Source organism: Triturus cristatus, chromosome 8 (genome assembly GCF_964204655.1).
Source record: "Triturus cristatus chromosome 8, aTriCri1.1, whole genome shotgun sequence".
In the NCBI taxonomy this organism is placed as follows: domain Eukaryota; kingdom Metazoa; phylum Chordata; class Amphibia; order Caudata; family Salamandridae; genus Triturus; species Triturus cristatus.
The window spans coordinates 985,923,937-985,946,443 of NC_140591.1; the positions used below are offsets into that span (position 1 = coordinate 985,923,937).

The 22,507-nt window shown below is 43.8% G+C and overlaps 1 protein-coding gene across 1 annotated transcript in view; it reads left to right on the top strand.

The window, feature by feature from the left end:
* Positions 1–22,507, top strand: part of PRPS2 (phosphoribosyl pyrophosphate synthetase 2) — a 180,586-nt gene that overhangs the window by 124,205 nt on the left and 33,874 nt on the right. Inside the window, exons 5-6 of the mRNA XM_085622532.1 lie at positions 5,271–5,444; positions 12,328–12,487. Coding sequence (XP_085478658.1) covers positions 5,271–5,444; positions 12,328–12,487 — 334 coding nt within the window. The remainder of the gene's footprint in view (positions 1–5,270; positions 5,445–12,327; positions 12,488–22,507) is intronic.

Sequence of the window (22,507 nt, forward strand, 5' to 3'; positions counted from 1 at the left end):
ATAAAAACAGGTCAAGAGGGTCCCAGTGCCCCAAAATGCTTTAGGAGTATTCCTGTGCATAATAAATGCAACCCTGTGAGGCGTTAAAAAATGTAATTGAGAGCAGATGCTGTCAGTTTCAGCACCAGAAGAAACTTTTTACTGACATCCATAATAAAATAAATTCCAGAAACATTAATTTTACTTTGCTTCAAAACAGTTGAAAGAAACTTGCTACTTCATCTTGAGCAGAATCTATTTCCACCAAAATTGTGAATCGTACCTTCAAGATTTAGCTAGACTTCTTGTCAATAGAACTCCCAATTTATTCCTTATTTCTACTCCGATTCAACAGGCTGCATTTTAGGCAGGTTTCAGATCTTATTTGCAGTGGAGGGGTAGCTGGGTTGCCCGGATATCAATTTTCGGTTTCAACATTTTAACGAGGTTGGTGTGGAAAACCTACTGTATTTTCTATTTCTATTTAGGGGGATTTTGTAAAGCGCTTGGTGACGCCCAGCGGCGTGTCCCCGCGCTGAGGAGCAGATACTTACGGAACCTACAGAAGTGGAATACCTTACTGTTCGAATAGTGCAGTTTTAAGCTTGGCTCTAAAGATTAGTTCTGACGGTTCTAGTCGCAATGCTATGGGTAGTGTGTTCCATCTAGAAGCTGCAAGATACCTAAAGGATCTTCCGCCCATCCGTGCTCTAAACACCTTGGGGATAGCCAGGAGTCCTGAGCCGGCAGATCTCAGGGAGCGGGACGGCTCATAAGACGTCAGCAGTCCTTTCAAAGGGAGAGGAGACCTCCCATTGATGATCCGATGGCACGTGCATAGTGCTTTGAATTCTACCCTGCTTCTGATCGGGAGCCAATGCAAAGACTGGAGGGCCGCTGAAGATGCGGCTCTTCTGGGTAGTCTAAGCACTAGTCGGGCAGCGGCATTCTGTAAGACCTGTAGGCGGCTCAAATTCTTCTCCAAGGTCCCTAAATAGAGAAGATTGCCATAGTCCATCTTTGATGTGACTAGTGCATGCACCAGGGTTTGACGGGCTCTTAAAGGTAAAAACTTCAATGCCTTCCTGAGACTTTTGAGGGTCCCGAAGCATGATCCGACCACCCGATTGATCTGGGGGCCAAAGGTCAGGTCAGTATCGAACCAGATGCCCAAGTTCTTTGCTTTCTGGCACGGGATGGGTGTTGGACCTAGGCATGGTGGCCACCATGCCGACGTCCATGCCGATCGGCCTCCCCCCACGACCAGCACCTCGGTCTTGCCTCCGTTAAGCTTGAGACAATTGGCGGACATCCAGGCAGCTAGATCTTGCATGCAAGCTCTGAAGATGTCCGCCGAAAAGATCGGGTGCGCGCGACAGGGAGATGACCAACTGCGTGTCGTCAGCATAAGACACCATTCGGAGGCTGTGACTCTCTACTAAGGTGGCAATCGGGGCAACAAAGAGATTAAAAAGTGTTGGACTCAGGGACGAGCCCTACGGCACCCCCTGGTCCAAAGCGATTCGCTCAGAATAATGGTCACCTTGCCTCACTTGGAAGCCTCTGCCTGCAAGAAATGAATAAATCCACTTCATCGCTGCCCCTCCCCCCTCCCCCCCCCCCCCCCCCCTCTGTAGTATTGCAGTGACCAGGCCTTTGGCAAGCACCACCTTGGTTTCTTTCGAGAGTGGATAATTGTTCTAAGCACTGGCAGAAATGTATTAGTTTTTTAACACTAGAGTGATGGTGAAGAACATCAATTACATACTAAGATAAGAAGTGCCTGGAAAAACAAGGTTCATGACCTCCATTTTAGCATTATTTAGGTTCAGAAATTCACTTTCATTAGATGACAGATCAAGTTTAAAAAAAAAAATGTGCATGGTTTGATTTTTTTTTTTTTTTTTTTGCTTTGTCCCCAAATAAGGTGGATTTGTTTCTCCTCTTTGTACTTCAGAGAGTTAGTCATTTAGATATATGCTGAAGAGTAGAACAGAATAGAGATTACAAGAACACTGTCCAGAACTAACTTTATAGGAATTTATCAGTTGGCTTTTATGGCTGAGAATGCATAAATTTCCTAGCAGGCAGGTGACCACCAATGTATTCTCTCTGTATGGTGTGGCCGTCCATTCTGTAAAATGTCGAAGAAATGATAAAAAGTAGGAATTTCAGTATGCTACACAGGCTATATTGTGGCAATGTGGGTAGAGTCACTCAATAGTGTTTTCTCTGTCTCAAAATGGATTTGAATCTGGTTTGCCCACCAGAGTCAAGTGTCTTTCTGCTCTTATTGTTGAATGTAGCCTCATTTGAAGATTTGGCTAAGGCAATCTTGAGATTTCTAGTTGCTTGGCTAACACCAGAATCAGACATCATTATTTTTTGTCCGATGGAAGAAAAGTTGACTGTTTTAGGTGGACCTTTCCCTTCTCCAGAGTAAGTACATGTAGGAATTCCTTGATGCTGAACAACTGAATAAGTTAACATAGTTTGCAGATTTTCATCACTTACTCAATTTCTATGGTCTTAAATGTAGAGAACGACACCACTAATTCAGTTAGTGGGATAAAAGGACAAGAGAAATGTTAATGGTGGTTCGTTATGGAGTCTTGAAAACGATTTTTGATTAAAACTGACAAAATAGCCCTACAATGTTGTATTGTTACACAGGGGATACTCCCAATTACTTCCAAGCTGGTAATGAAATTGTTTTCCTGTATGAGAAGTATTACAGCTTGAAGAAATTGCTGGATTCACATGTTGTGAATTATTTCACCCTCTAGTGGTTGGGTCTGAAACAGTCTTGGTTTCTACTTTCATTGTGAGTGGTTCCATGCCAATCTTCCAATGTCATTGACACAGCCAGAGTGCTCGCAACCTTCTGATTTCGCCCCCCCCCCTTGATAACTCCTGCATGCCATGTGGCCTCCTAATGATCAGATTCTACTCCCTTCATTCCAGTTCCAAATTACCTCGTTTCTCTGGGAAGTAGGATGGTCACATGTGAATATACAAATAATGACATTTTATTTAATTCAGAAATATAAAATAAAAAAACTTAAATTTTAATGTGAAATTTGGAGCTTTTCTAAATTCACTTAAGGCTACTCCTCATCCATACTATATTCTGTTTGATGAATTTGCATATCTCCCACAAATCATTTTGAGAACACTAACTTAATTTTTAGCCTCAAATTGAAAAAATCCTTAACATTTGTACAACATTTGAGTTTAAAAAAAATAATATATATTTATTTTAAATTTTGCTTTAATCATATACACTTTTTAAATCTGTTTAGGATCATTTAATTTTCTAAGCCGTTGCGGGCACTTTAAGAATTCTTTGTGGACCCCCAAAGTTCCCCAGACCACATATTAGGATTCTTTGGCCTATGTTGTTCTATTGGAACAACATTCTAGTTTATTAAACCAAACACAAGAGAAGGCTTTGACCAGCGCACACCCTGAACTCATGTATTTCAAGGTGCCCTTTTATGTGATAATTGTGAAAAAAGAGACAGTTGAAAAAAAATATTTTAAAAAAACAAATATTAAAAGTAAATGTCTATGATCACACAATTTGGTCAAGCAGGGAAGCCAGCATTGATCCTAGGTTCTCTGGTTTTACATTGTGCAATTCAGCCAACACATGCGTATCTCTTTTCCTCTCATATTTTACATCCAAAGTTAATTCTTCATCTTTAATTGTTCAGCAATAAGATTAGAGCGTGTGTGGCAGACTGAAGTCATGTGAAGGCTTGGTTTGTTTTAGGCGAGAGGATCCAAAAGAAGCTCGAGCAGAAGCAGAGGCAGGTATTTGGCTTGAGCTTGGCTCAAGCCTTCTGTGGCTTTCCCTCCTTTATCCTATAATGGTAATTAACAGGCTATGTACACTCTTCCCACCCCCTCCCTCACATTTGACCACTGACATTCAGCCTGCTGGCATTAATGTGTGCCTGGTTATGCCACAGACCATCATTTTTGGCTCCTAAGAAAATGTTTGAGTACCCCCTGATCTACAACAGTGTTTACCAAACTGTGGGTCGCAACCTACTTATGGGTTGTCTCTTTTTTTTGTTTTTTTTTTGGGTGGTTACTGAAAGTCCAAGCAATAAATAAAAATGCTCTTAAATTCTTCTTCATTTTGTCACATTTGCTGCAGGTTCAATGACTGGTCAAATGTCAGGCTAAGTCTTCTGACATTGCTGTTTTTTCTTTAACATGGGTATTGGTGTGAACAAATTCCTCTTACTTTTCAGTCACAAAGTAAAGTGAATTATGTGACGAACATTCTGGGGCACAGAGTATGTGAAAGGAAAGGCTGTCTGATGTAATTGTTTGGTAACGCACTGTACCCATTCAGCCGTTAGCAAGGCATAAATGCAGCACATTTTTTGTACTTCTTCTGAAGTGTGATGGAAACAAAGATTTTAATAGGATCAAAACAAATACACGTGATGCGCAAATTATAACTAGGCACTTTTATGTGTGAAAAATAGTTTTGTCTGTAAAACTATGTGCAAATTTAGTAGCCTTTTCAATGGAAATTTGCTGTTTTTAAATGATGGTGCACTACTACACAATGCTTTCACTACATTAAAGCATTGTCCACCTCATGTCCATTATAGCTATGTGGGTCGTAAACGTTTGTCGTTCTAAAAAGTGGGCTGTAGTTTTCAAACATTTGGGAAACACTCCTCTACAATTTATAGTTGGATCTTCAGCCTGCATATTACTTCTCTGGTTTCAGCCATTCTTGCATTGCTTTTTGTAAATGTTAAAAAGGTGGGTAATATTTTCTCCATGGTTAAATAATTCACTCGAACTGGTATCACACATATCCATACTGTCAGAGCTGCATTGTTTGCCCTCCAAAAATACCCTTTTAAATAAGATCATAGAAGGATTGTAGTGCCTGCATCAACTATCCCTTCTCTAAATGTAGAGTATGAATTGGATGCACTTTCAGAGCTCTGTGTAACATCAGTCTCTATCTAGCCTTTACTTGATAGTCCGAATGGATTAACAGAACAAGATGCAAGTAGGTATAATTTGATGTATTTTGAAGATCTAACCCTATATATGTTAGATTTGATGTGCCTAACTTGGATAGCTTGTATGTGGTATTTTATTTGCTCGTAAACAGTACATAATGTGTGGCAAAGTCATTATCCAAAATCGGGGTTATGGCTCATTTGCAGTCTTTAAATCTAAAAATAAATTATTGAACAAAACTGTTTTAATGTAACATTCAAATAATTTTAAGAAAATGCTTCTTCTGGTTACAGGGTGACCTCCATTGCTGACAGACTGAATGTTGAGTTTGCCCTCATCCACAAGGAAAGAAAGAAAGCTAATGAGGTTGACAGAATGGTCTTGGTTGGCGATGTCAAGGATCGGGTTGCCATTCTTGTCGATGACATGGCGGACACATGTGGTACAGTGTGCCATGCAGTAGACAAGTAAGTCTGGGTTGTGCAAATATTTTTGTTGTGTCCCTGGTTATTTAATCCTCGCTGAGTGCATTCTGAAACTATTTTTAGCATTTTCTCCCAAAACATTCAAGAAAGTGTATATGAAAACCAGTGAGCTGTGGTTTATATTTTGCTTTTTCTACCCGCATTTTGCAATTCTTTGTATAGAAGAGAAGCCTATAGTTTGATTTTGGTACCCTTGGTCGGGCATCTTTTAAAGTTATTTTTCTAAATGTGCTGCTAAATTTAATGCAGTGCATTCTACTGAATTAATGCAATCAATGCCACTGCAAGACATTCGCAAGAATGTCATTATTTGAGGATTCCTCCTTTGACTCCATGTATCGACTTTTTCTCGGTTTGTTTTACTCGAAAACCGGCTTTTTTGCCCTTGCACGCAATCCAAATAACTTTACAGAAGTGGCCAAAATCTATGTCATCAGTTCAGCAAATGGTGGTTCTATGCCCCTCAAGAATGACTATATTGCATCATGGTCTTTGATAAAATAGAAATTGCACGCAGCTACACTCTTGCAATATAAAGTGCCCACAATGATGGAAAACTGGATTAAAATAATTGGGCAGTTGCAAGGCATGGTACAGCATGGCAGTCCGATTAAACCCCGACTTCTACGTTTTCGGTTTGTGAATTTTACCTGGAAAGCATAGGGAAAATAATTAAGAGTTTTGGAACAAATTGGATAAAGACCTAAAACAATCTGCTGCAGTGTGTTGCATGCAAGTTCTTTAGTTACAGCTGTTTTTCAGATATTAAAAGCTGATTTAACAGAGGGTCTTGTGGAAAGCCTGGTGGAGCATTTCAACTCTGGAAAGTGGCTTTTTTGCAGCGCTTTAGATGTGGCCAAGAACTTTTGATTTTTCTAAAATAGATATATACATACATACAGTCTTATTCCCCTATTGGTCTGTTGCAGTGCCATTCAAATTAGATTTCTGCCCACTGCAGCCTACAGCATGGCACAGTGGGTCAGCCCACTTTAGCTGTTGGTAAACATCACTCTGAGTGGTAGCATCCTACTGTTTCACGAAGAGTACACCCACACACACAATACTTTTCTTCATTGCCAAGGGACTACTGCAACAATGTGTGCTCTTTGAGTCCGAAAAAATGTTGTCTTTAAGCCAGTGTGCGTTTTTAGGTGTATGTATTTTTTTAAAAAACTTGTGTCGAGGCCTCAGCAGTTCCCCCTAATAACGCTTTACAAAAGCTATGCCAAAACAAAGTGCAGCCAACACCAGACCTGATGGCTTTGCCAGTGCTTGTTATGAACATGGTACAGAATTTTTTTTTTTTTTTTTCCCCCTGTTAAAAAATTGATATTAGAGGCGTAAGGTTAGTGATCCCTAAACAGCTTGATGATAAAATACAAGCACTGCGCCCAGGTCATGTTTAAGTTTTAAACCAGATCGGTAACTTGGTGATGAGATGGTCAGAGTTGATCACCTTAAGTGGGGGGCGGTTGCTGACTGAAGATGACTTCTGCAACTTGTTAATAAATACGGTTTGGGGCATTCAACATCCAAATCAGGGTGACTGAAGGGTTTCTTTTCTCCCATACATTGCATGAGGCCTTCCTGTAATTTTGAAATGGATGATTGTGTGAGGTGGACAACAGCCTTCTGACTTGAACTGCCTTTCAGAGGTTCTAGGCGATACCAAAGGGAATGATGGACGGAGCGTTTGAGCAAATCAAACACTCACCCCCCAGTCAACTGATCTTGGTTTAATCCATCCTCATTATTTAGCTCACTCCACCACTCCAGTTCAGACATGGCCATATGCAAATCAGTCAGACCCTGTGCCTCATGGGAACAGTCCAGCCCGAACTGCCAAGGCATGTCTTCCCTGGACCGGAAACAAGCATCCTTGCTGAAAACGGCTGAAATGCCAGAAAGCGGTCCTAGGATGCTTGTTTCCGGTCCAGGGAAGACATGGCTTGGCAGTTCGGGCTGGACTGTTCCCATGAGGCACAGGGTCAGACTGATTTGCATATGGCCCTGTCTGAACTGGGGTGGCAGAGTGGGCTAAAGAGCGGTGATGGATTAAACCCAGATCAGTTGACTGGGGGTGAGTGCTTGCAATGTTCAACACTCCGTCCATCATTTCCTTTGGTTTTTTCAGAGGTTCTAGGCGGATAATTTCGCCTGAGTGTCTGGATGTCTTCACCTGCAGAGATTCTGGACCTTAATCTTTGATCTGGGTCTCCACTGAGGGAAGCTTATTGAGATTTGAAAAGAAGCACAAGGAATCTGGAGGAATCCACACATTGCTATTCAGAATGTGGGCAAGATATCGGTTTGTTTTTCTAGCTCGAGAATGGGGGCTTCTATAGTAAATGTGTAAACAGACTTGCTAATGGAATGGTCTTTCTGAACAGAACTTGCAAAGAAAACAATAACAGATGGATTTCTATCCGCATTAGTGAATCTACAATTAGATGAGTGCTTGGTTCTCTGTACTCCTGCTATTGACTTATTGCCTCTTAATCATTGAATGTGCTGCTGCCTCCTGCTGCTTCTACTCTTCCTATAACATTTTCAGAGACACTAACTGAGGTTATTTAAAGGGTCTGTTTTGTGGGCAGACCATACATTTAGATAAGATACTTTAGGATTTTGAGATATTGATCAAGCAGTTTCAACTTGAACATAAAAAGGGGGAGGTAAAGAGGGACATGAGGGGCAGCGCCCTCCACTCAACTGTAACAAAAAAAAAATGCCCCCATTCTCCTATACCCATTGAAACAGCCTACTGTTTTTTCGTCCTTTTAAAAACTTTCAAAGATAAGGGCCCAGCCACTGCTTTACTTTGCGATGTTGTCACTAGGGGTGTGTGTACAAGTAGTAAAATAGGCTTGGTGTCTAACCAAGATCCCTACAAACAAGTTTGGAATGAAAAAAAAAAAATAGGAAGTATCTCATGGGAAAAACCACCAGGAGCCTGTTGGATTGTGCTACCAACTGGCTCACTTTATCATCAGCATTTTCCTATTTGTGCTGGAGAATCTGCCTGACCTAAATCGATCTGTGGTAGGCAAGCGTAGTGTCATTTAAATTAGAAAAGCTTCTGCACTTGTCTCCTGTTCAAATGAGCGTGAGACCCCCTGCCCCCATCCCCCTAAAAAGAGCTCATGCCTCACTCTCTATGTAAACCTTAAAAATTAGCCCGAATGGCGAAATTTTTTTAATCTGTAGGCCCTCAGCACATGATTTAAAAAAAAATAAAAAAATAAAAAAAAAAAAATGTAAATGCCCAGACGATAGTATGATAAACAACCAATGTTTCATTGCCGGAATATTTTTGGCAACTTGATCAGGGCTAGAAGACCAAACTGTCTCTCCACAGTACCTACAAGGAAAAAGGAGGCGCAAACAAGCAGAAGGTAGTCCGACACAACATACACTGTTTGAGAAAGCATCTTCCTGAGACAAATGTTAGTATGTGCTTCTATTTACCACATTGCACCAGGCGAAGGCATACAAGTGGTCCGTAGTTTTAACTTAATGGACCTAAATCAACCATCTAAAAATATATGAAATGCAAAATATTAAACTCATTACAATCTAGAGCTACCTCACATGAATTAATGAGATGCCTAGTCTTTCTGCGACATGACATTAAGACTAGTAGCTCGAAGTGGCATGCTATCAAACTGTAGGCATGTTTCACGAACATGGAGAAAAACTGACCATCACTCTGCCTGTCAATCAAACTGAGGTTACTCAAACAATGAGGTCACCGATATGACCCCTAGTTTTATCAATTCAAGTTGGACATAAATATCGGGACTCGAGCAGTTGACAATCAGTCAAAAGTCCCTAAGAAACTGGTGGAAGCACTATGAACGGGACAAAGCGATCTCAAAACATACTACCATAAAAAGACTGGCTGTTCTCTACACTTTACACGTCCCAAAAGCTCGCTAGCCCCCCAATCCCTCCCTCCCCCCCCCCCCCCCCCCCTTAAAATACCAAAAGAATACTGTCCCCTGCGGTACCGGCAGATCACGCCAGTATGCAAACGCATTAAACCAGTGAGTCGCGGGAGGAAAAACTTTGTCCCCGGTGTCAGATAATATTCTCTTGGGAACACTGGTGCACGGGAACACTGGTGCACAGCAACACTACGGCAACATCTTGAAGAAATGCTGAAACTAAGGTGGTCGTTGGACATGTACATGCCATTTTGCAGCCTACATTTAATGAAGCCAAAAGTTAAAAGTAGCAAAAAAATGATAAGGGAGCCAAATAGCATGCAGGATCGTTAACTGGGAGTGAACTTGGGGGAGGGGATGATTTTGATGGAAAAGAGACGAAAGTTATGATGGAGAAAACCGGAACGTGGGAGACATAGCACATAAGACCCCTACAAAAATGGTCAAGTGGAGTTGCACCCGAAAAGTTCCAACCTAGAGATGGATAGGTCCATAGATCCTTGCCTTACCTGCCTATCTTGTTCCTCTCCATCAGATTGTTAACCCCAGTCTCCTATATTTAAGAAAAGATCCTGCGGCTTCTTTTTCTTTTAAAACCTTCTCTGCTCTCCACGCTTTTGTTCCAAACGTTTCAAAAAAGTTCATTCAAAATCCTTTGGGCCATGCCTTCTACTTGGTGCTGGGTTCATCTTGTTGTCGATTTCCCCTCTTTAAGAGAACTGATCTATTCCTGCATCCTCGTCTTCACCTTTGTGGTAGTTAAACCAATGTGAATCGAACCGCAGGGACATTTTAATCTGTAGGTCACAAAGTATGAGTTACTGTGCTCGATTTCTTCCAATGCCAGATTTGTCCATTATTCAGTATCACACTGGGACGGAGATGTGAGCTTGCTAACACTGCAACCTTGGTAGGTGTACCCACCACTACTGCAGATGGGTCTGTGTCGTGCATGAAACAGCTTCTCTTTGAGGTAACTAGTCCACCGGAAGGCGGTGAGAGTCTAGCATTACGTACAAGCGCTATTAATTTTTTTAGTGCGTCATAATGCGAGTTTGTGGCTTTTAGTTTCTAGAATACTGGCTCCTTTTCTAGGTTCGTTATGTAATATTGTATTCCCATCAGAAGGTTGATAAAAGTTAACCCGAGTATATATGTGTATGCATGTGACCCAGTGTGTGTGTGTGGGGGGGGGGGGTGGAGGAAATAGTTATTCGTGAGGTATCCGGGGCTCATGGTCTGCGTTCTCAGGCGGATTCTTCCTATGCTTGAGCCACATTTTCACACAATATGCTTTTCCAGACCCAACCAATAGATGGCAGAATAATGCAGAACATGTGACTCCAGAGTAGTCTGGGCTACTAAACTATGGTCACAAGTAGGTAACTTGATTATATCCTTCTGAAACTGTCGTGGATATTTTAGTAGTACTGCACGTGAGCAGGAAGCACTTAATTTTCCCCATCTACGAGAAAGTGGCAGTAAATTTGTTGGGCTTTGAAGGGGATAAAAAAAAATATTCTGATAACAGCACTGTCATTCGTTACTTGGCATGGACAAATTCAGGTTGAATCGTGAATTTATGTAGGATTACAGAAACTATTTACAAGATTTTTCATTCTATTTTTTTAAATATTATTTTTAAACAAATTCTTGCGATTGTGCTTGCATATACATGGTCCTAAATGACATTGCACGGCAGCTCCAGGCACTGTTGAATCCAAGCCTTGTCCATACCATTTTGCTTAAATGTATATATTTGGAACCCGGTTACCCTTTTCAAATTATACTGGTGATCTATATTTTAAATTGCTATTGTTTTAATTGGAACATTTGACTTTTAACAGAGCATGCACTATTTGTAAGGGAAAGCCTTTTTTCACTGGACTCATTTCGAAGTAGTGTCTTCAGAGCACGTAGCCGGCCCAGCTTGGATTATTCCTGTGGATCACCTCTCTGGACAGAAGAGCAACTCCCAAGTTGCAATATCTGTTGAGATAATACTTTAGTAAATCACTGCAGCGCTGTCTCCTGAGATGGGCCTGCTCCATCCTGGTAAACCTCCGGTGCATTCAGCATCTGTGGACTAGCTGTTTGCATGTCTCAATGCTCCTCCCCCAAGGGAGGTGTGTCACTTGTGAATTCCAAAATGTCAACTTCCTCAGCGCCAGGTTTTCCTTTGTCATTTTATTTTCCATAGACAAGTGCCACTGATCTGTGTGGTATCCATCGGCGTGTCCTCGCGCGACTTTGAATATGCCACTCCCTGAATAAGAAGAGTTCCACTTAGTGGGCCATTAATGAATTAAGAGCGCACCTAGCTGCCTACTTACAGGCCTGCGCCATCTAATTGCGTACTTTTCCATCTTCTCGATTCTTACCTGCTTGGAATAGCGCTTCAGTGGTAGACACGAAGTATGGATGTGAAGGGTGAGGCCAAGACTGGACTGGGTGCAACTCAGTCACAGTACTTGCATGTTGTGCATTATTATTGGACGTATATTGGGCCTAAGACTACAGATTTCTTCAGTAGAACAGGTAAGCAACATTTAAGAAAAATAGGTTCAACAGTTTGTTTTAGTTCCTCGTGTTAAGGTTTTTGGTAGGGTGCTCGATATGTTAATGTCCTTGCCAGATCTCTTCCCCTCCCCTTTTCTGTGAGTTTTTAAACCACTACTCTAACTGGTACTAGTGCTGTTGAAATGCATTCAGGTGTCCTGGTAATGCCTCGTGCCCTTTCGGAATTTTGTGGTGCAACAAAGCCTCACACTGTAGCTGCAGAAGTTGAGTTGAGCAAACATTTGCACGAAGGTTATTAAAAGCGATTTGTTAAAGATGAATGCGTTTTGATCTTTGTTTGCAATATTCTGCAAAGGTATACTTCGTTATGTATTAACGCCTTCTGCTTTTTCCAGGCTCCTGTCCGCCGGTGCAGTTAAAGTCTATGCAATTCTAACACATGGTATTTTTTCTGGTCCTGCCATTTCCCGAATCAACAATGCTGCGTTTGAAGCTGTAGTAGTAACCAACACGATCCCTCAGGAGGACAAAATGAAACATTGCTCCAAAATTAAGGTACTTGCAGATAGTTACATCCTTTAACCAGTTGCCAAGTTGTATTGACTGCAGTGGGTTAGGAGTATGAGAGGGGAGTATGAGAGCATTGTTTTTGATGAAATGTCTTCAAGAGGGAGAACTAGTGTCATACACACACACCACCACACTACCCCACACCCACCACACACACCACATCTTGGAACACTTGGCCAACACACTGATTATTCCTAACTAGGCAAAGTGCCTAATCCAGTGTGATTTCCAGTCAGGCACCCGCAGGCCTACTTTGAAGTTATGTTTAAAGCGAGGTTTCACTTTGAAACAGACAAAACGGGGAAGGAAAGCTGCAAGTCTTATCGTGGCTTCTCTGCGAGGATGTGTGTGATCTTCTACTTGTACATTTTACACTCAGCAAAGTGTTGAGGTTTTTTAGGTCGAGTGTACCATACAATGCAGCTGACTGGTTGCAGAAAGCCTATTGTGGGCCTACCATGAACCTAAGGGGGATTGCAACCCTCCCACTGCTTACAATTGATTGGCTTTGTTGCTTAGTTATCTGCTTGCTTCATTATCAAGGGCTTTTCTTTTCCCACCATGTCCCCCTTTGTTTGCCCATCCCCTGCAGCAGTAATTGTTAACCGTTTGACTTCTGTGGACACCCACTTGATAATTGCTGTAATTCTGGGAACCTCACTGAGCCATTACTGGACTCGGGGGACCCTCACTGAGCCATTACTGGACTCGGGGGACCCTCACTGAGCCATTACTGGACTCGGGGGACCCTCACTGAGCCATTACTGGAATTGGTGGACCCCCACTGAGCCACTACTGGACTCCGGAGACCCCCAATGAGTCATTTGAATCCGTGGGTGTGTGATTAAGCAATTTCGATTTGAACTGCAAAACAGTACACAAATACAGAAAGGCATTCATCAAACTAATACATAAAATATATTTTTTTTAAATTCACAAACAAATTAAAAATTAAAATTGTAAAGAATGTTGAAGCTAAATTCATTTGGCCACCCATCGTCCATACTGTACTCTGTTTGCACTATTTGCACAAATCCGGTCCAAATATAACTTCATTTTTAGCCTCCAATTTCAATTTTATTCAGACTTGCAGAACATTTTAAAATTTTAATTTTGCTTATTTGTGTACACTTTATTAATGTGTTAATATTTAATTTTGTAAGACGTTGAGTTTTATCTTGTCTAGCCTTGTAGATGAGTTTAATTTTGCTTTTAATGTATAATATCAACATAACTTGTAAATAAAACCATATAAACTGCAAAAATACCAGCATCCAAGCAGAAGCTCAAATAAATGTGCCAGCCTACCCTTAGCAGGGTCCTATCCTGCTCTTTCGCCACCAAAAATGGGCCTAATCCTACATTGGAGAGAAAGCAATTGAATGAAGATGTGGGGCCAGAAATCTACCATTCCTTTTTAAATCTCAGACCCCCCCCCCCCCCCCCCCCGAAACGTTAGCTGGACCTTTTGAACTACAGTAGTATATTTGAAAGACCACACAGCATTCTGGGAATTTTTCATAAACACTGGCATAAGTTAAAAACTTCACTGTCCGTTTTTTTTATAGTGACTGGAACCTTAGGCCTCAGTCTCCGCTCAAACTCCTCCCCTTGTGAACCCTGCCTGGTCCGTACCTCCTTGCATAGTAATTTGAAAGTTCATTCATATTCTCCTTTTAAGATGTGCGCCTTAGTCGATGCCACCAAACCTTTTTGTAATACCCATGTGAGGCAATTTAATAATCCCTCATCTCCTTACTCCCCTTCCACCATATCCACTTCATCTACTTTATTCTTTCCACCTTCTGGTGTATCCTTTTCTGATCGAGATTCCTCATCTTAGAAAATTTCCTAGGTGCCAGACTGGAGCTGGAAAATCTTCAGCAGGACCTATGCATGCTGGCAAGTGGCATATATCTTCTTTCCTCCGTTTGCATTGGAAGGGACATATGCGGTACCTTTTATAGGCACCAACCAGATGCGCTGACATCAGTTCCTTTCTTTCTGCCCAACATCACGTATCTGGAGAGCTACTTCAATAATTTTTGACCACTTTTTCCGATTTAAAAAAAAAAAAAAAAAATTTTTGTCAATTGTTTTCGAGCTTTGCTCCCAGTGTGCTAGGAACATCACTCCCGCACAACCCACGGGGTCTAAGCCATGTGCGGGATATCGCAGACCAATGTGGGGTGCATGGCTCTCGCATGCCTTCGTGCCCCAAGGAGCTGATGACTCCCCTCACTGGGTTACTGTTGACATGTTCACCCTTGTCATCAGCCAGTGCCTCTACGTTTCCTGGTCCAACCTGCAGCGCTCAAAGAGGTACCTATTTTCCTCCAACTCCGAGACCACGCCGCCTCAACACCAGGATGGCAAGAACTTGCCCAACCCCAGACTTTCCGCCCTTGGACAGACCCCCCCCCCCCCCCTTTCCTGTAGAAGGGGATAACGTAGAGGGTTACAGCCTCCTGGAGGACAACTACTCCTATCAGGAGGAAAACTTAGGAGCTGGGTGATGCCAGTGGTCTGGACACCTCTCCAGACACTAGCAATATTTCTCCTCTAGGCGCTGCTGTGGAGAAAGGGGAGTCTTTTGCGACCATGATGCACAGGCCAGCTCAGTCTCTGGACCTGTAATTACTTGCCATTGAGATCAAGACCAATGTCCTGACAGAGGTGCTTCAGCCGGGGGTGAGCTCTGTAGAGCCCCTGCTGCCTTTTAATGAGGATTTCACTGACATTCTCCCGGTGGCCTCGGCCAAGCCCTGCCTCCCCCCGCCTTCCCTTCCCAGCTGTCAAACTCCTTCCTATATCCGACTGTGCAGCCATGAAATCAGAAATCCCTTTTCCTTCCAAGGCCCCCTGCAATTTCGGACTCGCGTCCCTCTGTGATCTCTGGCTGAAAATAATTGTGCACAGCGACCATTGCTCCAAATTTAAAACTATACTCTGCCACTCCCATTCAAGCCTATAAATTCTCAAAAAGGTTACTAACCCCAGAGAGGTTTGCAGGTCTGCCTAAGGAAAATGATGGATCAGTTACAACTGTCCACTCCTTTGAAGCACTGAAACTCTGCCTATTACTGTAACGCAACCAATTGTACCCTTGCGCACCTCAGGACTGAACCACCTGCCCAAATAGCCTGGTGGTAGGCCTCCTCATAAACATATTCTCCCTCTGGCACTGTTAACTGCTGCACATGCTAGTTACTGAGTCCAAACTTGTGCTACCGTATTATGCCTTGATAACATTTCAGTTACCCCTTGGATCTGCGGAGGCCTTTAGTCTGCATACTGCTGCCGGGTCTGCCATTTGTGCCTCCTGAAGATGTCGGTTCGGATGCCAGAGCCAACTTCAGTTCAGGGCCAAAATCCACTCTGGCCCCACACTGATTGGGCAGAACAGTTGACACGAGGGTGGTGCTTCACCAGCACACTTGAATGAATTAGACAGGCTTCTTTGGCGACGTGCAAGCCTCTCTGGTGGAAATACCATTTGATGGCTCTTGTTTTTTGGGATGAGACGGCAGTATGTTAACACTTTAAAGAAAGCCAGACCATTGTGCGTTCCCTAGACCTTTCTACGGTTGCAAGACAGTATAAACAGTGTAGCTCATTTTGAGGTTACTGTGAAAGGCTGGCAAATCGCCATGGTCCACCACCCCTTTAACAAACATCCCAGTCCTTTTGGAGCTGGGGACGGATCAAGCAGACCACATTCAGGCCACCAGTGGCAATGAACTTCTGAGTCACCAGCTCCTACGGTTACAGCCTCGAAACTGCTTTGTGGCACTCAACCATCGTTTGGGAAGCTGAAGCGGACATTTCCTACAAGGAGGTGGTGCCTTTAGATCGTTCAAAGAGGCTGTGCTCTGCAGCTTCTTTTTGACACTGCTGCATCATCCACCCACATCAGAACATCTTTCGGAGGAGCACCTGTCTAACTTTCTCTGCTAAGTGCAGACTCTTGGCCAAAGGAGCCATGGAGAGGGTCCTAGAGATGGGGACTGGCACTAACTCCTGCTATTTCCTCATGCTGAAGGACCGATGCCTCTGTCCTATTTTAGATCTTTGCCCTCTGAATGCATTTTTTGCAGTGGGACAGAATTAAGATGCTCACGCTGGCCCAAGTTCGGTCTGCCCTGGATCCAGGCACTGGATGGTGACTTTGGACCTGCAGAACTGCTTTCATGTACCACCCCAGAATCCCACAGAGGCTACTTGCAGTTCAAGGTTGACCAGAGGCATTTTAAATTTGCTGTGCAGCCATTTGGCCTCACCAGCGTCCTGTTCATGAAAGTTATGGCAGTGGTCGATGCCAGTCTTCAGGGATAACCGTTTTCCCCTACCTCGATGACTGCCTGTTTAAGGTGGGCTTAGCACAGTTAGTAGAGACCATCTCCAGAAGACTGCGAAGCTCCTCACTTCGTGGAGTTCACAATCAACGAGCTGAAGTTGCACCGGACTCCTCGCCGAGGCTGCCATTCTTTCAGCTATCTTGGATACAGAGCAATTCAGTGACTTTCCTCATCTGCAAGACGTCCAGGACATTTGGGCGTTGGCCCCAATTATTCATCCTTCAGCCCCCGATCTTGATAAAAACAAGTCTAAGGCTTCTTGATCTCTTAGCCTCCTTCATCCTTGTTGATTTAAGCATGGTATACAAAAGATGTACCCTTTACAGTCTAAGCTGTCTGTTATTTTGTTCATTTTGTCTTTTCCCGCAAGGCCCTGTAGTTGGTGCTGTTAAGTTATTGATCGGGCCTTTCTACATTTGCCAAACCAGCCTTCCTTGAAATCAACAGTTCTGATGAGGTTTATAAAAGGTTTGGTATGTTTCCTCCAAGACCATTTATGATGCTGCAGTGGGATCTTTATTTGAAAACATTAATGTGTTTGCCCTTTGAGCTTATTCATAGCTGCTCGCTGCATTTCCTGACTTTAAAAACTGTCTCCCTCATTGCGATTACTTTAGCTTGTTCTATGAGAGAACCTCAGGCACAGTGTGAGTGAGGTTCAGGTGCTGTGGGTACTACCGCCTAGCACCACCTTCCTAGACGGACTGGTACTGAACTCCGTTGGTTTCTTGCTTTAAGTCATAACTCCTATCCAAATTGAACAATCCACCACACTGGCAGCTTCCTTTGCCACTCCTTACGGTTCTAAAGAGGGGCAGAGGCTCCATCTGTTGTACCCCAAAATGGGCTTTCAGGTTTTATATTTGTGAGAAGTTGGCCTGGCATATGCTGGTCACTAGTTATAGTGGCCACCTTGCACCAGTCCAATTCGACTCTTATGGTAGATAGGTTTAAGACAACCTTTTAAAGAAAGCTATCCTTGTGGTAGCTGTAGAGAGCAGCCTTCAGGCGAAGTCTGAGTAATGTAAAGCAGCTTGTTTTACCTTATAATCTCTTGAATTACCAATTGAAAGGACACCACACAGGTATATCCAATATATATGTATTTATTTCTATACAAACTCTACTAATCTCTTTGAGATTAGAAGTCAGGAACACATTCAAATATCAACGTTTCACAATAAGTTGAGCACAAATATGGCTGGGGCCCTAGGGGCGTACCAGACTATATACTAAAGAGGTTTAGAAAAGTCGACTTGCAGAATGACAAGGCCTAGGGCCTGTAGAATCGCTGGGGCTTCACTAATGCAGTAAAAGCAGGTAACAGACCTACGGGAGACGCATGCAGTGTGTGAACACAGCCGCGGGTTCCCTATTGATGACAATGGAGCAAGTCGCGGTTTGATTTTTTAAAAAAGTTTTAGGGTACTTCGAGGAAGTCTACAAGCAAACCACTTACAAGGTAAGTATTTCGAGGGCCAACACACACTAGGGCACCGGAGTGCACGAGTTACCTCACCCAGGGAAGCCGGGTGCATCGGTGTGTTTTGGTGTCGGGTCCCGTCGCTGTTTTAATGGAGACCAAAGAAGATTTCCTGCTTGCGTCGACTGAAGAAGTGTCCGGTGGAATCCAAGGGTGGATTCGAGATGCAGATGACCTGAAAATTGAAGGGACAGTGTTCAGTCACTTGCCAGTGACCGGGGGCCAGGAAGCTGGTTGCCCACGGAAGTCTGGTGATTTCAGGTGATCAAGGGTGTTTTGACTCTTCGCTCACGAGGTCCAGGAAGGATCGATAATGACCAGCAGCTGGATTCGGAGTGTCCCACGGCATCTGCAGCTTACTGAGGTGTTGGCAACCGGATTGGAGCCAACAAGCCGTGGCAACAGCAAGTCTCGTGGAAATTGAAGAAAGTCAGCGTTGCAGACCAGCAAGGTCTGAGTGACTCGCCCAGCGAGGGAGAGGGAGGGCAGGCCTGGAGCAACCAGGGGAGCCCTTTGAATTGATAAAGTCTTCGGGGGGACCCACAAGCCAACGGGCAAGGGATCACGAAGACACCTCTTGAGGAAATGCTTCACAGGAGCCCACGGTCACTTGGGACAGGGTAGGCCTCTGATTTTCACTGCAAAACCTGCTGGAGGCTTGGGCCACAAATGGTCCAATGCAGAAGTTCGTAGAACGTTGTGAAGGGGTTGCACTCGACAATAGGGCACGGTACCCGGGTATTGCTGTTCCTCGTCACTCGTGGGGTCCACTCGCCTCAGCTCTGCTGGGGACTCACAATGGCCATCGAGGTCAGGAAACCCACTTCCGGGGCTGCAGGAACTTCGGACTCCGGTGGGAGCGGGAAAGTTTGCGACCGTTGATTAGAGTTTCTGGTGCCTGCTAAGCAGGGGAGTCGTTCCTTGACTCCAAGGGATATTCTTCTGTCTACCAAAGGTAGTGGAACGTCGAAGGGCCAGGATTCTTCTTTGTAGAGCGTCGTCCAGGGTTATCTACTTTGCAATGGCAAGGTTTCCTATCTTCTACTGAAGATAGGGGAGGGACTAGCTCTAGGACCACTCCTCTGGGAGGGTCATGGTAGGGGGTGGTTACACCCACTTCCCTTTGTCCAGTTTCACGCCAGAGCAGGGACAGGTAGCCCCTGAACCGGTTTGAACTGGCATATGAGCCTACTGCTCCCCCAGTGCAGGACTTCAAAGCACTCTGGAAGTGCACCCACCCAGCCCAAATACACTAAATCCTGTTTGGAAGTTGGTGACACCTCCCTGTGAAAGGATGCCTATTGTTGGGCCTCCTCCACTGCGAGTTTCAGTCAGCAGCAGGAGGGCAGCCCAGTGTCTGTGCTGGTGGCATCCATTTTGTGATGCCAGGGCTCTTTCAGATTTCTACCGTGTTACCACAGTAGGTACATGTCGTCTCCTCTGGAAGAGTGGGATCATACTCCCACACCAGTTACTGGTGTGGGGGTATGATTCCAAGTTGTTTGACACCAAACACGACATGTTTTGATGCAGTCATTCCAAAGTTAGCATTTACCGGTAGGTTATAATGCACTTGAGTATATGGTTTAACCGCATCCACAAACAGCCACAGAGAATAGACTCTGCCAGCTGCAGAGGGGTCCTGCTCATGCAGAGGCACTCCCTCACATTGTAAACCAAGCACCCTGTCCTCGGGATTGATGGGGTCTGCCTTAGGGGTGGCTGATAGGTTTATATGTGTGTATGGTGAGATATAGGAACCTATACCTCCGTGAGTAGTGCTAACACTACCTCACCCAGGCTGCAGTAGCAGGCCTGTGGTGTCGGATTGAGTTTGCTTCCCAGGGGTGGCATAATACATGCTTCAGCCCCTTGTAGGCCTATGAAGTGCCTATGCCCTAGTTACCTAAGGTACCATATACTAGGGGCTCATAAGGTACCACAGTATCCATCACTAGTGCATCTAATATGCACACCAAGTCGTTTAGAGAAAACCGAGACTGGGGCCCTGATTAGCAGAGACCCAGCCAGACTATAGCCAGAAACCAGTGTATACATCAGAAAAAAAGTGGGGGCAACATAAGTGCAGATCCTACTCTCCTACAATATTTATTGTATCAAAGAGCACTGTTTGGACATTCAGATTTTTGTGGGGTTTTAAGCAATGGCAAGAGGGTTCTCTGTGGGGGGGAAAAGGGCTAGACTGCAGAAAAGTACTCTGTAGGCGGATAGTCCTCTGCATGAAGATCTGCTACACACTGGTCCAGAAGCAGCTTCCAGAAGGTCTGAGATCCTATTCCTCCAGGATGGAGGCTACCACTGCATCGGCGTGCCTGCCTTGACATCTGACGGGCTGCGTTCTGGGTGTTTGCATACATTGACAAAGCACTACTGCCTTGACCTATAGGTTCAACAGGAAGGGCATTATGCATGCTTGGTCCAACAGGACATTTTGATTTGAGCTCATTCTACAGATCCCAACTGGGGAGCTACTGTTTGGCATCTCTTCTAAGGTGTGGAATACGTGTTTGGAATTATTCAGCACAAGAACTTGTCTTTGGTAATGTGTTTTTTGTGCTGGATGCTATATATAACCTCAGATTCCTCACCCTCTCCCACCTCCCTGGTTTGTGGAGTGGCTTCTCTGTATCATGAAAAATGGTCCCAAATTACGAATCCGCACACGGATACAAACATGGGTTCATGCTCTGTGTGTGAGCGCCTGGCAAAGGGGAACTAATAACATGCAGGGGTGGCACTTCTATGCAGCTCAGCGGTGTCCCTTCTGGGCGAAATGGAGCCAAAGTGAAGCCGGTCCTTGCCACCTACCGGCACATAGGACCAGTGCTGGAGAAACGTTTAGGGATCCAGTCTGGTGCCTGAAGGGCGTATTCTAAGGTGAAGAATCTTCAGTTGGATAGTATCCACCAGAAAGAGGCTTAGAAAAGGGTATTAACTTCTGGCTCAGGTAGTTAGAACTGCCATCCTCATGGGGCTTAAAGAAAGCCATTTCTAATGCTTTGAATTAATGTTCAGTAGTTGCTGTTATAGTGTTCCTTTTTTAAAATTCTCATGCGCTTCTTCCGTTTTTGCTAACCACAATGGGCCCTTCTGTTGTAGTGTTGTCAAAATAATTCTGACCAGCAAGTCTGTGTTGGCTTTCAAACTTTTTTTAAAAATTTTTTTTTTCCTTTCTCATGCGAATGGGTGAGTGGTTACGCAACATTCTGCACGGCAATGCTAAAATATGCATTTTTTTCTTTTTTTTTTCTGAAGCGATCTTACTATGAGGAAGTGAAAGCAAAGCGGGTGTTAAGGTTGTGTAATCAATATTCAAAATTTATGAGCGAAATAAAATACTTCAGTTGCTCTCAAAAGGTTATTGAAAGGCCATTTAAGAACATATTCAATTGTGCAAGAGAAACTACAGTGGGAAGTTAAAAAGTGCGTAAACCTAAACTAGAGTGGTTCGAGCATAAAAATGTCAAACACAATTTTGTGAGCCGCTTTTTATGGATATTCTTGAGTACCATGATTTAAGTGGCAACACAATTCAATGTTCTTTTAATGCAATAGGAAAAATGTCATTGTGCTGCAGCTTAAGTATTGACACTTGATAATTTACTGCATAGCTTGACATCTGTACCGTTGCCTTCATTTTCTATGATTAATTATTGCTTTGTTTTGGGCTGTGAGCATTTACTTCAGTTTTTGTCTGAGTAATGATGAGAATCAGGCCTTCAAATAATAACGTAAACACAGGAATGGTCACCAATAAGTATGGAATGAGCTCATACTTCAAGGACCCTTGTTCGCAGTGTCCGCTAACGATCTACTGGGGAAGGACGATGTGGAGGCAGACTGTCTAAGCAGGCAGACCTCGGCATCGCACGAGTGGTAACTCAATGGCCGGGAAACGGAGAAACTCTTCCGGAGATGGGGAACTCCCACAATAGACCTATTTGCAACACGCCAAAATGCAAAATGCCAAAGCTTCGCGTCCAGGCAACCAGATCAGCAATCCCAGGGAAATGCCCTATAGATAAGCTGGTCGAGGACATTTGCCTACGCCTTTCCACCGATACCCCTGTTGCACAGAGTGCTCGACAAGTGCAGAACCAGCAACATGACGCTGATCCTAGTGGCTCCGCAGTGGGCAAGGCA